We start from the raw sequence: 15039 nt of genomic DNA on the forward strand, positions 1-15039 counted from the left end.
AAACCCCAAAATTGGAAGGAAATGGCAGATGCTGCAGTATTTCTAACACCTGTTCCTGGTGCTCGGGCCTGGTCTGTGTTGTACCCTGCACCCTGCTTAACGCATCTGCCATATCCGAAGTTGTGCTGAGCGCATGCTAATGTTTCGTGTCCAGTGCAATGGATGGGATGGGATTTCACATAAGTCTGCCACCCATGGCCACTCATGGTTGAGCAACTGAGGGAGTTGACTTTGACGAACCCGAGGGTTTTGGAGTTGGAACTACATCAAAGGTCTGTGCTGCTCACACACTCTGCTCAACACATGATATGTTTAGTGCCAGCAGTGTGGAGACGTCGCACAACAGCCGTTGTTCCAGCAGGTACAGGCGTTGTAGGAGTGCATAGAGGCTAGCAGCGGCAACTATACACTTTAAAAACTATCCGCACAAGCGCCACACTTTCACCAGTAGCTCAGGAACATTGGGGTACCTTTTTCAAAAGATTAGCAGCAATGAGTTAAAAACGTGGCCCAGGCATGGAATATGTTGCAGGCTGCCAAGCTACAGAGCCAATCCCAGGTTACGGCCATTATCACACATGACAACATGCCTGGGCCCAGGTGCAGTGGCAAAAACCACATTGCCGTCTCATCGAGGATGGCATGACTCACTTTGTAGGCAGTGTGCTGTCTGGCCCCCAAGCTGATGAGCTTCAGCACGGCCCGCTGACGTCTCCCCACACCAGTGTTGCAGCGTTTCCAGCTTGTAGCTGGGGTCAATTTAACAGCGGAGGAGGGTGGTGTTTCAGCCCTCCTCCCAGGAATGTTGTGTGGGGAGACAAGTCAGGCCACCACATTTTGCGACCCGGTCCACGCCTCAACTACATTCAACCACTGTGCCCAAATTGAAAGGTAGCGTCCCTGTCCGCATGCACTTGTCCATTCGTAACTGGTCACATGGAACTTTAGGGCTAAGCGCTGAATTTAGGGACCGCCTCATGTTTGGGGGAAAGTGCTGGTGTGGACGGCACAGTGCGGTGGCGCAGTAGACACTCTGCCCAAAAAGGGCAGAGTGTCCCCCAGCCGGGATTCCAACATCTCCTGGGCCAGATTTCTTGAGATGAGGCCGTTGAAGCCTTGGGCATGTGGGTGGGTTGCGCTGTACTTTAGCATGAAATGAAAGGCTTGGGAGATGGGGAGTTGCTGGGAAGAGGCGCATGATGGCGCGGGCAAAAGGAGAAATGGCAGGAAAAGGTGAGGATAAGGGTGAACTCCCCAAAGTGTCAGAGGCAGATGTGGAGGTGTCCTGGCTCCTGGTCTGGACTGCAGCGCCAGCCCTGTCAACAGTGGAAGAGGCAGTGGCCGCCAGGCCAAACGACGATTATCCTGCGCTTGCTCTCACCCCAGCCCAGGGCTTGCCTTCCAAATGATGGCACCCGCAAGAGGTGGTGAGATTCCTCTCCGCAGATCTCCAAACCATCTTGGACTTGCAAATTGCACTAAATTTGTCATGTAACTGACATGTATATGATGAGTCTATCCATTGTCTGTTCATTTTGGTGAAAGTCAGCCTGTCAGCTGACAGACAGCTGTGCTTGTCAGTGATGATGTCACCGGCTGCTTGTACCCCCAGTTTTTGCTGCTTAGCTTGCCTCCACATCCACACTGCTTTTGCCCCTACACATCACCCCTATCCATGCCTGTGCCTCTAGCCATAAGTCTGCCACCCATGGAAACTCATGGTGCAGAAAGTGAGGGAGCTGACTCTGAGGAACCCTTGGGTTTTGTAGCTGGTACTCCATCAAAGGTCTCTGCTGCTCACACACCCTGCTGAACATACGGTATCTAGGGTTAGAGCGTGTGGTGACCTCGCACAACAGTAGGTGCTTCAGGCAGATGTAGGCCTTGCTGGAGTGTATTGCGGCTAGCTCCAGGTACTGTAGACTTGGGAAAGTGGGTGTCCAAGTGCCGCACTTTCACCCTTAGCTCAGCTAATTTGGGGTATGTTTTTAAAAATCATTGCACCACTACATTGAACATGTGGGCCAGGCATGGAACGTGTTGGAGGCTGGCAAGCTCCAGAGCCCTCCAACAAGCTAAAAAACCTGGCCCCAGGGGCAGCGGGGATAAACAAATTGCCATCTCATCCAGGATGGCATCCCTGACCTCAGAGGCAGTGTGCTGTCCGTCTCCCAAGCTGATGAGCTTCAGCCCAGCCTGCTGACGTCTCCCCACACCAGTGTTGCAGCGTTTTCAGCTCGTAGCTGGGGTAAATCTAACAGCGGAGGAGGAGGAGGGTGGTGTTTCAGCCCTCCTCCCAGGAATGTTTTGTGGGGAAACAAGTCAGGAAAATTCTTGAAACGGGAGAGTTTTGCATCTTTGCCCTTGCTGCCTATGGACATCCCTTTGCCTCTAGCCACCATTTTCCCTGCTTTGCTTGCCTCCACATCCACACTGCTTTTGCCCCTAGACATCACCCCAGTCCATGCCTTAGCTTGTACCCCCAGTTTTTCCTGCTTAGCTTGCCTCCACATCCACACTGCTTTTGCCCCTAGACATCACCCCAGTCCATGCCTTAGCTTGTACCCCCAGTTTTTCCTGCTTAGCTTGCCTCCACATCCACACTGCTTTTGCCCCTAGACATCACCCCAGTCCATGCCTTAGCTTGTATCCCCAGTTTTTCCTGCTTAGCTTGCCTCCACATCCACACTGCTTTTGCCCCTAGACATCACCCCAGTCCATGCCTTAGCTTGTACCCCCAGTTTTTCCTGCTTAGCTTGCCTCCACATCCACACTGCTTTTGCCCCTAGACATCATCCCTATCCATGCCTCTTCCCCTAGCCATAACTCTGCCACCCCTGGAAACTCATGGTGCAGAAACTTTGGTTGCTGACTTTGAGGAACCCTTGGGTTTTGTAGATGGAACTCCATCAAAGGTCTGTGCAGCTCACACACCCTGCTCAAGATATGGTATTGTAGGGTTTCAGCGTGTGTGAATGACGGACAACAGCCTGTGTTTGGACAGATGTAGGCCTTGCTAGAGTGTTTTTAGGCTAGCAGCGACTCCTGTGCACTTGCAAAAGTGGGCGCACAAGCGCCGCATTTTCAACAGTAGCTTCGGTACATTTGGGTATGTTTTTAAAAAACTTTGCACCACTAGGTTAGACGTGGGCCAAACATGGAACGTGTTGGAGGCTGGCAAGCTCCAGAGCCGCTACCAGGTTCCAGCCATTATCACAGGCGTAAAAATGCCAGGCCCCAGGTGTAGCAGGGAAAAAAAAATGCCATCTCAGCCAGGATGGCATCCCTGACCTCGGAGGCACTGTGCTGTCTGTCCCCCAAGCTGATGAGCTTCAGCACCGCCTGCTGACGTCTCCCCACACCAGTGTTTTAGCGTTTGCCGCTAGTAGCTGTGGTGGAGGTTGCAGCGTCGTAGGGTTTCAGTCTACTCCTGCCATGAATTTTGGCCTGGGAGAGGAGATAGGCCACCCCAGTTTGCACCCGAGGAACAGACTCCACCACATTCACCCTGCCTGTCATTAAAGATAAGCACTGCAGCATCCCTGACCACAGGCGCTTGTCCAAGTGTCGGTGGTCAAGTGGACCTTGCAGCAAAGCGCGGAACTAAGGGCCCACCTGATGTTGAGTGACACGTGCTGGTGCAAGGCGGGGACGCCACACCGGGAGAAGTTGAGACGGCTAGGGACGGCATAGTGAGGTGCCACAGTTGCCATCAGGTCCGGGAAGGCGGGAGTTTCAACAAGCCGGAACGCCAACCTCTCCTGGGCCAGCAGTTTAGCGATGTTGGCGTTCTAGGCTTGCGTGGGTGGGTGGTTAGCGGTGTATTTCTGCCGGCGCTCCAATGTCTGAGAGATGGTGGGTTGTTGTAAAGAAGCGCCTGATGGTGCCTTTGATGGTGCAGGAGAAGGAGATAAGACAGAAACAGGGGAGGATGAGGGAGAAGTCAACAAAGTGGCGGAGGCAGATGAAGTGATGTCCTGGCTCGTCCTCTGGAGTGCATCGCCAGCACTGTGAGCAGAGGCAGTGGCATGAACGGCGGGCGACGTTTGTCCTGCCGTTGCTGCCTGCCACTGATTCCATTGCTTGGATTCCAAATGACGGTGCATTGAAGTGGTGGACAGGTTGCTCTTCTCAGGGCCCCTACTCGATTTCGAGAGGCAAATTGTGTAGACGACACTATATCTGTCCTCGGCGCATTCCTTGAAAAAACTCTACACCTTCAAGAAACGTGCCCTCGATGGGGGAGTTTTTCTGGGCTGGGTACAAAAGGGAACATCTTCGGACATTCCGGGTCTGGCCTGGCTTCGGCAAAGCAGCTGACCTCTGCCTCTGGACATGTCTCTGCCTCTAGCTACCCTTTTTGGTGCTGCACCTGCCTCAACATCCACACTACTTTCCCAGCTTGACATCTGCCTTGTCCAGGTGGGGTCGGTGTCCTCGTCGTCCACCACCTCCTCTTCCAACTCCTGTCTCGCCTCCTCCTCCTGCACAATGCGCATGTCAACTGGCTGCCCTGACAGCAACTGCGTCTCATCGTCGTCGATGAGGGTGGGTTGCTGGTCATCCGCCACCAAATCGACCGGAGATGGAATGGAGGAGACTCTAGTGTTTGAGCATCTGGACACAGATACTCGTCTGTTAGGTCCGTGGAATCGCAAAATGGAGGGGCAGGTTGCGGTACAGTCAAAGGAAGGGAGAACAGCTCTGGGGAGCAGGGACAGTTGGGGTTATTGTTCTGAGAAGATTGGGAATTTTGGGTGGAAGGAGGACAAGACTGTTGGGTAAGAGGAGGTAGAGGCTGACTGGCTGGTGGACAATGTGCTTTAAGCGTTATCCGACAGCCATTGCAAGACCTGTTCCTGGTTCTCGGGCCTACTAATCTTTGTACCATTCAGCCTAGTTAATGTGGAACTTTTGTGCAAAGCGCAGAACTTAGGGCCCGCCTGATGTTAAGGGACACACGCTGGTACAAGGCTCAACTCACCCTAAGTGCCAAAAACACTGCTGGTGCAAGGCTCTACTCATGCCAAGGGCCTCAATCTCTGCTGGTAGCTCAGCTTAAGGTCATGTAACTTTGTTTGGAAGGGCTCATGTTAAGGGCTAGAAAAGTGAATTTTGGAAGGTCTTACCACATCACACACACACACACACACACACACACACACACACACACTCAAAATGACAGTTAAGGGTGAGGGCTTTTGGAATTCCCATTGCCTATTCCATTTGTGGTTGTCATGGGGAACGTGATTTAAAGGGGTGGTTGTTACTGTTTGTTGAGCTTAAATTGGGGTTTGTGTCCATCCATTTGGGGAGTAAAGAAGGTTTCCAGGTATTTTCCCACTTTGATAGAGGTTTTTTTGAATGTGGAAAGTGTGTAGTTGTTAGGCAGTGATGTTGGGGTAATAGAGGGTCTTTGGTGTGTTAGATGTGGGGGCATGCTTCCCCTGCTGTCCCAGTGTCATTCCAGAGGTGTTGGCATCATTTCCTGGGGTGTCATAGTGGACTTGGTGACCCTCCAGACACGGATTTGGGTTTCCCCCTTAACGAGTATCTGTTCCCCATAGACTATAATGGGGTTCGAAACCCGTTCGAACACACGAACATTGAGCGGCTGTTCGAATCGAATTTCGAACCTCGAACATTTTAGTGTTCGCTCATCTCTAATCCTGAGGGCTCAGGCTGGAGAAGGTGCTTACTAACTGCAGGACAGCAGATAAAAAACACATGAGAAACAGATAGCATCCAGCACTTCAATAAAGTATTGAACCAGATATTTATTGCCGACAGAAAATATCCACACAAGTAGTATTCTCTGATTATGTTTTGGGGCTGGGTATTAGATCTAGTGTATTGTATGTTATCTGTATTTATTTAGGGAAAGTCAGTATTTATTGTCAGGTTTGATCTGGGATTAGTACAGTGTTAGTCAAAAGTATTGGCACCCCTGCAATTCTGTCAGATAATACTCATTTTCTTCCAGAAAATGATTGCAATCACAAACTCTTTGGTATTAATATCTTCATTTATTTTGCTTGCAATGAAAAAACACAAAAGAGAATGAAAAAAAAAAGTCAAATCATTGATCATCTTACACAAAACTCCAAAAATGGGCCAGACAAAAGTATTGGCACCCTCAGCCTAATACTTGGTAGCACAACCTTTAGACAAAATAACTGTGAACAACCGCTTCCGGTAACCATCAATGAGTTTCTTACAATGCTCTCCTGGAATTTGTGTGTACTATATAAGCACGATACATGACTGTATCTGTGTACATGACTGTCTTTGGCTCTTAGGATCCCTACACTACACTGCAAGCCTAGTTGTAGCCTAAGAAGACAAGTAAAGTACTCGACACCAGGTACTTAAAGGTTACTTCTATCTTGGCCTTTCATGGCAGAAATGACAATATCCCTATCTCCACCAACCTGAGCTTGTCAGTCATTATGGAAATAGCTAAATGAGGAAAGCCACAGAGGAAAGTAGGACTTTCAGAAAGCTGTTTCCTTAACTACCAAAGTAATGGAAACATGGTGCTGTGCTGCTCTGTTTCTGTAACTATTATTTACTTATATGCAAGTTATGGAAACAGCATTGAACAGCAGTGTTTGACTGTTTCCATAAATCCTGATCTAGTGGACGGAAAATTGAATCTTGCATTTTCATCTCAGTCATGTTTGGGTGAGATAGGAATACCCCTTTAGCCATTAATCCTTTCTGTAAATCCTATTTACTTCTCTGGAATGAGTTTATCAAATGGAAATTTTCCCCACTGGCATCATGCAAGCCTCAAAGGGGGTGGGGAGCATCCCCTTCTAGCCTCAGGAAGCGGAAAGGCTAGATATACCCCTGAAACCAGTCACATACGTTTCAAAAATAGCACCTTACCCTTGAAGTAAAGGAAGATTAGTTTGACACACATATTACACTGGAGTCTTTTCACCCTCAAACAAAGAAAACATACTGTAGGAGACCATCAGTCAATAGAAAGAATAACTTACTAGAGATGCCAGCAGAAAGGGAAAGCCTTGTTTAGGGGCCCAACTGAAGAGAACATCTACCATAGGGGCTCTTCATCTAACAAAAAATGAAAGCATAGAAAACCTCATGGAAAAATAAAATATCGGTGTACTCTGTCTCTTACCATCATAGCTTATAAGTTTGATAGGTTTCTTCTCTGGGTCTTTGTCTACTACATTGACATAGAAGGGTCCAGAGTAGGGTTTGAGGTCTTTGTCAATGATGGGTGTACTAAGAAAAGCCTCTTCCTCACTTTCACAAGTTGTTAAGATGGAATTTTGTAGTTTTGGAAGATTGTCATTTATGTCCTTCAAATTAATAGTTAAGGTGGCCGTACCAGTCATTGAGGGGTTACCTACAAATCCAAACATAATTACATTAGAGACTGACATCACTGATTACATACTTGTCATACAATATGAAGTAAACATACACACAGATATTTCATTTCCATTAGAAAAACCTCAAAGGCACCACTTTTGTACAGAGGCGGTGTCTGGTATTACAGCTGATCTCCAATTGCTTGACCTACAATATCAGACATAGCTCATAAACAAGGGTGGTGCTGATATTTTGAAGACAGCAGTCATATTTTTCTTATCTAATACAACCCCTGCTGTAAAGGGGATGGCCAGGATTTGTACCAACCTGTATCCAGACCGGGAGATATGTAAAATAAAAAAATAAAGCATACTCACCTGCCCTTGATGCTCTATTGTCCACCGCCAGTGTCCATTCAGTCTTGTGCTGTTGTCTGGATGCTGGAAGTCCTCATTCTCATGTGACTGCTGACATTAATCGCTGGAGAGGGACCGGTGATGTCACTTAAATATGTCACCAGTTTCATGGTAGTGACCATTGAGGCTGATGATTGGTCTTAGCAGCAGTCACATGTGGCTTAGGACTCCTGGCTTCCACATGAGACCAAATGGACACCAGTGGCAGACAGTGGAACACCGGTGAAGAGGTGATTATGCTTCATACTTTTATTTTATTCCACAATCAGTCCCCACACAGGTTGCTCCAATTCCTGGACTACCTCTTTAACTGTTCATAATAAAATAAGTGTTTTAGAGTATAATATCTTTCCTAAATTCCACCAATCACTTTTTAGTATACTAGTATGCTTCTTTGGCTCATTTTCAGCACATATTTGGTGCAGTATGATGCCTCTTTGATGCATCTAGTTTGGGATAAAATATATTGCCTTGTTGGTGTGCATTGTAAAAAAAACAGGGTATGGCTTAAACATTCCATAATGCAGTGTCTAAATATTAGTTAATATGGGCCTGTTTCAGTTTCACCATTTTTAACATTGCTAGGTCTACATCACTAGACCACAAATCGTCCTCCAGTGGCACTCACCATCGTCTATAGCCAGAACCCTCACGACGTACTTGCTGTTCATTACATGATTTGACTCTCTGTCCAGATATTCTTTGGTGGTGATCACTCCAGTGTTTTCATTCACTTGTAGCCAGTTTGCGGTGTCATTTGCCAGAAAGTACCTGTAAAAATAAGACACTCAGTAACCTCCCTGGGCAAAAATCAGGTCTTTGCACATTTATGAATTTGCTACCTTATAGAAAATCGTGTTGGCCATGATTGCGTCTCACCTTAAAGTAGTACTCCCCTAAAATGTGTATGTTCTGGTGTGTTAGAAAGGTACAGGAAGTAAATTGTATTAAAGATACAAGTGATCTAGTGACCCTCAGGTACAAGTGTCCTCTCTTTCAGTGATATGATTTTTTTCACTTTTTCAGTGTCAGTGTCACCAGACATGAGTGTCACTGACATATGTTACAGGCTTGCATAATTTTATTTGCAGGATACAGCCAGACATTGTAATGTTAGCTGAGAGAAAATGGGGTGCTGGTGTCTGTGGGGTGTACTTTTATATGTACAGCCCACTTGATCTAATAGTATGGACGTCACTAATAGACTCCAAAACTAGAAAAATAGCTACAGCCCTCATCCAAAGTGACATACAATTCAAAAATGGGTAAAAAACCTTGTGCACTCACTCTGTCCGTTTGCTGGTTGCTGTGAATCGTGGAACCTCAAGACCGGTGCCAGGAAATCTCTCTCGGCTGAGATGAGGTCAAATGGAAGCAAATTTGAAGAAAATCCAGCACTGCAGTCAGGTATCCGTATAAAATAAAACTTTTATTGACTTGTAGTTGCTACATTAAAAAATCTGTGTGCAGCAATAGGAGTAGCAGAAGCCTATGCGTTTCGGGATAGACCCTTACTCATGGCATACAGAGCTTTAATATGCTGCAATCTTATATAAAAATAAAAGAGACACACATAAAATCCAGGCCCCTCCCATCTGCACATAGGCAGGAAGTTAATTAATTAAGCAACATTTGTGATACATGCGATAAGTTGCAAGTGAAGCAGGAAAGAAAGCAGACAAAGTCGGCTGATTATAGTCAAAATAGTTCAAACAGGTTAAGGTAAATAAATAAATAAATCATTTAAATCATCTTTTATTTTTATATAAGATTGCAGCATATTACAGCTCTGTATGCCATGAGTAAGGGTCTATCCCGAAACGCGTAGGCTTCTGCTACTCCTATTGCTGCACACAGATTTTTTAATGTAGTCAATAAAAGTTAAGTTTTATTTTATCCGGATACCTGACTGCAGTGCTGGATTTTCTTCAAATTTGTCACTAATAGACTGTATGCCAGTTGTGGACCTCACATTATTACGTGACTTTAAACTATATCACCCCCTCTTGGATTGTAGGTGTGTGAGTGTATGTTTTATCAGTATTGTCCATCTGTGCATTCTCTACCATATACCATTTGGGCCTGTCTTCATCCTACTGTGATCCATATGGCCTCTCTTTCAGAGATATGATTTATAATGATGTATCTTTCAGTGAATTGCACAGAGGAAGCTAAGTATTTGCACAAAATAAGTTTTCTAAATTGGACAACTCTATGAAATACTTACTTGATTTTGTTGGGTGCATCTATATCAGGGTCTTTGGCTTGAATGGTCCCCAGTTCAGTGCCTGGTGGAATTGAATGTTCATCCGAAGTGAACAGGATATTCTGAGGTTTAAATATCGGAGCATCATTCACATCTATTATATTTACTATGACTTCAGTGCTGTCTTGGACCTCCCTTGTTTGACCTTTGAATGTCTCTATTACCCATAATCCTGTTACAGACTTCTGTAAAACTTTGCACTTATACAGAGGTTCTTCATTTTGAACAGTGATCATAAGATTGCTTTTGCTTCTTGTTTCATAATCCAAGGGCTGTAGATACAAAATATCAAAGTAAACCAGAAAGACCTAAAAAGTTTTAGCTAGTAGTAGTATAGTTCTAAGCAATTATAAAATGTCTTAAAAGGAAGCCAGTATATCAACCCCGCTCAACATACAGATAGATAAGGAAAACCAGAATCAAATGTTGTTTTCAGTTGCTGAGATATCACTGTTTTGTCAATATGCATATGAGCTCTTTGGAGCAATGAGGGCGTTGTTGTTTCTCTGAGGAAATAAGTGTCAAAGCCCTCCAGCTCATTGGGTTTCTTGGCATTTGGGTCATGATGGCGTCTCCACCCACCCCTCTTTAAAAATAGTTTAAACTTCCATCAGTGTTTCTTTAAATGGGGGAAGTCCTAACATAAAACATGATGATGGGCTCCATTAGTGTTGATCTAACAGTGATGGTCCCACAAGTATATAAACATCTTATAAGGTAAACTCACCTTGACCACCATAAGAAGACCATCATTTGTCTTTGGATCTGTTACAATTGTGTAGTGTTCATCATCATCTCCACCTATTATAGAATATTTGGCCCTCCAACCAGGGGTGAATGGGGTGTCAACATCTTTGACTCCAAATCGTAGGATGGTTACATTGACATCTCGCTCAGGCACCTCTGTTTGCAGCTGTAGAGGGAAAAGACATTTTAGGTCAGGACCCCACATGGCATAAACGCCACTGCAAGTACCATGGTGTTTTATAGTACCCATATAAAATTCCATCGACACTTTTGAAAATTGCAGCATTTCTGCTGCATGTTTTTTTTGCAAATACCCTCTTCTGTCTTTCTGTGAAAAGTGCTGCAGGAAAAAAATGTGATGCGTTTCCATGACAGTTTTTCCTGTGGCACTTATTTGCTGTGGTCCATTACATGGGGCCTTAGCCTTACATATGTTTTTACACCGTATTTGCATTGTAACTCATTGGGTGGGGTGTGACATAACATTCTCAGCAACATAGAGATGATTAGACCACAATACTGATCTTCTATATGTTTTCATGTAGGTGGCTCCAGCATGGAGAATTTTTTTCTGGGTACTTAGTGACTTTTTCTCTCATGTGGCATGTACCTTGTATTCTACATGTATGCAACTGCTAAAGTCATAAATCCAACTATATACTGGTGAATATAAGACATTTTGTAATATATCTTATTTTAAAAAGTTTCCTTTTCCAAATGCCATGGTACAATACAGACCATAGAAATACAATATGGTGGCAGAGAGATGTAATACAGACCCTGTGCCATTGTACACATTCCAAGACTGAGAACCTAGGTTTCCTGCAAGTGCATTGGGATAGCAATAAATCCACAGGGTCAACATGAAAAGGGGACTCCAATTTATTGATACTATGGCATCTTTTATGATGGAGGGGAAATTGCACTAAAACAGTGATCTCCAACCTGTGGCTCTCAAACTTTTGTATAATAGCCAAACACTGGAGACCACTACTTAAGAAACAATCAGTCTTATTATTGGTATATTCCCATTTCAGATATCTATGGTATATCCACAGGATATACTTTAAATCTCTATAGATGTGGATCCCAAGTCTGGGACCTATCTTGAGATTGGGGGTCCACCATCCCCAGTTTTACATAATCTGTGACCGTAGGAGGCATGGGTGACTTTCTCTATTCACTTCTATGGGAGTTCCAAAAATATTCTCAGGATAGGTGACGTGCACGTGTCGTAAATGTCCAAAATGGGAATACCCTTTTAAAGGGATTCAATAATTAAAAAGCAATTTTTTTGTCCCTAACACATAGGAATAGCCTTAAGAAAGGCTATTCTTCACCTACTTTTAGATGTCTTCTCCGCGCTGCCATTCGGTAGAGATACCGTTCTTCTTCTGTATGCAAATGAGTTATCTCGCAGCACTGGGGGCGGTCCCCAGCGCTCAAACAACATTGAGGGCATCCCCAATGCTGCGAGAGAAATCTCCAGCGCTGCCTGTATCTTTTTCTGGAATGGCCTCTCTCTGCATCTTCTTCCAGCGCTGGCTTCAAATTTCTAGGTATATGCAGTCGGCTCTGCCGTCGGGCCTCGGGCAGAGCCAACTGCGCATGCCCACGGCCATTTTCCTGTGGCTTCTTACATAGTAAACTGATGTAAGAGGCCATTTTCTTGTGGCTGCTTACACAGTAAGCTGGGGTAAGCAGCCATAAGAAAATGGCCGCTTACATCAGTTTACTGTGTAAGCGGCCAAAGGAAAAGTGCCGCGAGGCCCGACAGCAGAGCCGACTGCGCCTGCCTAGAAGTTTAAAGCCAACACTGGAAGAAGACTCAGGGAGAGGCAGTGCTGGAGATTTATCTCGCAGCATTGGCGACACCCCCAATGCTGTTTGAGCGCCGGGGACTGCCCCCAGTGGTACGAAAGAACTCATCTGCATACAGAAGAAAACCGGGATTTCAACCAAATGGCAGTGTGGATAAGACATCTAAAGGTAGGAGAAGAATAGCCTTTCTTATGGCTATTTCTACGTGTTAGGGACAAAAAATGGCTTTTTAATGATTGAATCCCTTTAACCACTTGCTGCCCCATTAACTAGTATTGCATCAGGGGCAGGAAGTGATTATCATAAAGTACCTATTCAAGGCCCCCAAGTCATCGTCTTAGGTTAACTAATTAGTCTGTGACAAAGGCAGAGTGTAAATGACTGTCCCTGTTAGCATGCACTGAGCTACGCAGAGTGTTGCAGTGCATCGTATGATCAACGATAACGCCCCCTAGTGTTCACATTCCATACAGGTACTAAATGAAATTGGCAATTAAAAGTAATGTAAGTAAAATAATCAAAACTATTTAAAAAAAAAAATTAAATAAAAAGCAACGCATTAATGGCTCATTTGCTGTTAAAATTATACTCCAGATAAAAATGTATCTTTTACACTGTGAAAAACATAAGCAATGTCAAAATTGTTATTTTATGGTCACACTGCCTTCAAAAGATAGAAAAAAATGATCAAAAAGTTGACTGTAACCCAAAATAGTACCAAAAGAAACTATAGTTAATCAGGCAAAAAACAATCCCTGGCAGAGCTCTGTTTATGGAAAAACATAAAAGTCATGGCTCTTAGAATACGGAGACACAAGAACAAATAGTTTTTGGCAATTAAAGCTCCTTTCACATCTATGCTGTCTTCTGTTATTTTGCTCCATTACAGGGGCAGAACAACAGAAGCACTAGATGTTTAAAATGATGGACACCAACAGTGCACAAAAAATGCTGTTGTTCATAAATGGGGTCCACTGGGCTTCTATCCCAGCGTGCATCATTTTGTTGTATGAAAAAGTCTACTGAAGCCTTCAAAGAAGATGTAAACTAAGGCCTTGGGAGTCCGCTTGGGGACCCCCAAACAGAAACAGAAGCCGCATAAAAAAGCGATTACCTTAGGAAACCCGCAAGCCCCATAGCCTATAATGGGGTCTGTGTGATTTCCGCACGTAAAATGAGGAAAGAAAAATGCTGCTTGCTGCGCTTTTCTCTTTGCATTTTTCATGCGGAGAAGGGAACACAATGACCGAACACAGATGTGCATCGGGCCTTAGCCTACATGATTTTATTTAAAGAAATAGTAAATATAGAAAACAATAGAAATTGGTACTACAGTAATCATACTAACCAGCATAATAAAGGTTAATGTGTTATTTGTGTATCACAGTCCAAAATTTAGACCAAAAAAAAGACATAGGAGAAACTGCTGTTTTATTCCAATTCCAGTCACAAATGGTTAACAAAGTGTAATCGATAAGCTATGTGCGCTCTCAAAATGGTACACTAGAAAACATAACTCTTCAAGTAAAAAACAAGCCCTCACATGGCTATGACAAAAAAAAGAATGAAAAAGATATGGCTTTTAGGATGTGTAAACCCCTCCCCCACAAAAACAAAATCAAAGTAGTATGCTCTAATTATTCTAATTCATTAATCCTTATTCTAGGAAAAACTAAATTCTGTGTTGTCTTTAAGTACTTACCATTGGCAATGTTAATATTGGAGAATGAGTGTTTCTATCTAGTACAGTAACATGGACCTCACAGGTGCTACTTTGTCGAATTTCGACACCATTATCTTGAGCTTCAATCACCAATTTGTAGTTCTTACCAGTCTGTGAAAAAATATAAATTCAGTCAATTCATTAGGACATATGATATTGCCTTTTATCCCAGCAAAAAAAAGTAACGTAAGGCCCTAACCATATACTGATTAACACTAAACCAAGGGCACATAAATATGCATTCAGTATTAAAACATTTTTTGGAAACAGTGCCATATGTGTTCATAGGGTGTGTCTGGTACTGCAAGTTCAAGTGAATGGGGCTGAGTTACAGTAGTAGGCACAGCCTAGGAACCTTATAGGAAGCTCTTATGCTGAGTTCAAAATCGGCCTTCAAAAAACACCTCCTGCGGCTAGCTGCGACTGGATGCCTGTGCAGTGCACCAGCTTTCAGTCGCGGCATTCCATTCCGGACTAGGCCCAAATGAATAGGCCTAGTCAGGAGGGAGTCTCGCACCGCGAGAATCGCGTCAAAATAGGGCAGCTATGATAGGGTAGCGCAAGCGGGGAAAAAAAGAAGTGAACGGCTCCCATTGAATCCGTTTTTTTGGAGCCAGATTCTGAGGCGGATTCCACGTGAAAATCCAGTCCAAAAAACTCTGTGAACTCAGCATTATACTTCTACCTTTTGCTCATTCCACTCCTGTCTTTTGCTCAAAAAA

At 44.5% G+C, this 15039-nt stretch overlaps 1 protein-coding gene across 1 annotated transcript in view; it reads right to left on the reverse strand.

The window, feature by feature from the left end:
• Window positions 1-15039, reverse strand: part of LOC142209135 (cadherin-like protein 26) — a 71876-nt gene that overhangs the window by 22942 nt on the left and 33895 nt on the right. The window contains exons 8-12 of the mRNA XM_075278070.1: window positions 14297-14428; window positions 10754-10939; window positions 9988-10298; window positions 8389-8531; window positions 7148-7378 (exon numbers count right to left, since the gene is read on the reverse strand). Coding sequence (XP_075134171.1) covers window positions 7148-7378; window positions 8389-8531; window positions 9988-10298; window positions 10754-10939; window positions 14297-14428 — 1003 coding nt within the window. The remainder of the gene's footprint in view (window positions 1-7147; window positions 7379-8388; window positions 8532-9987; window positions 10299-10753; window positions 10940-14296; window positions 14429-15039) is intronic.

Source organism: Leptodactylus fuscus, chromosome 6 (genome assembly GCF_031893055.1).
Source record: "Leptodactylus fuscus isolate aLepFus1 chromosome 6, aLepFus1.hap2, whole genome shotgun sequence".
NCBI lineage: Eukaryota > Metazoa > Chordata > Amphibia > Anura > Leptodactylidae > Leptodactylus > Leptodactylus fuscus.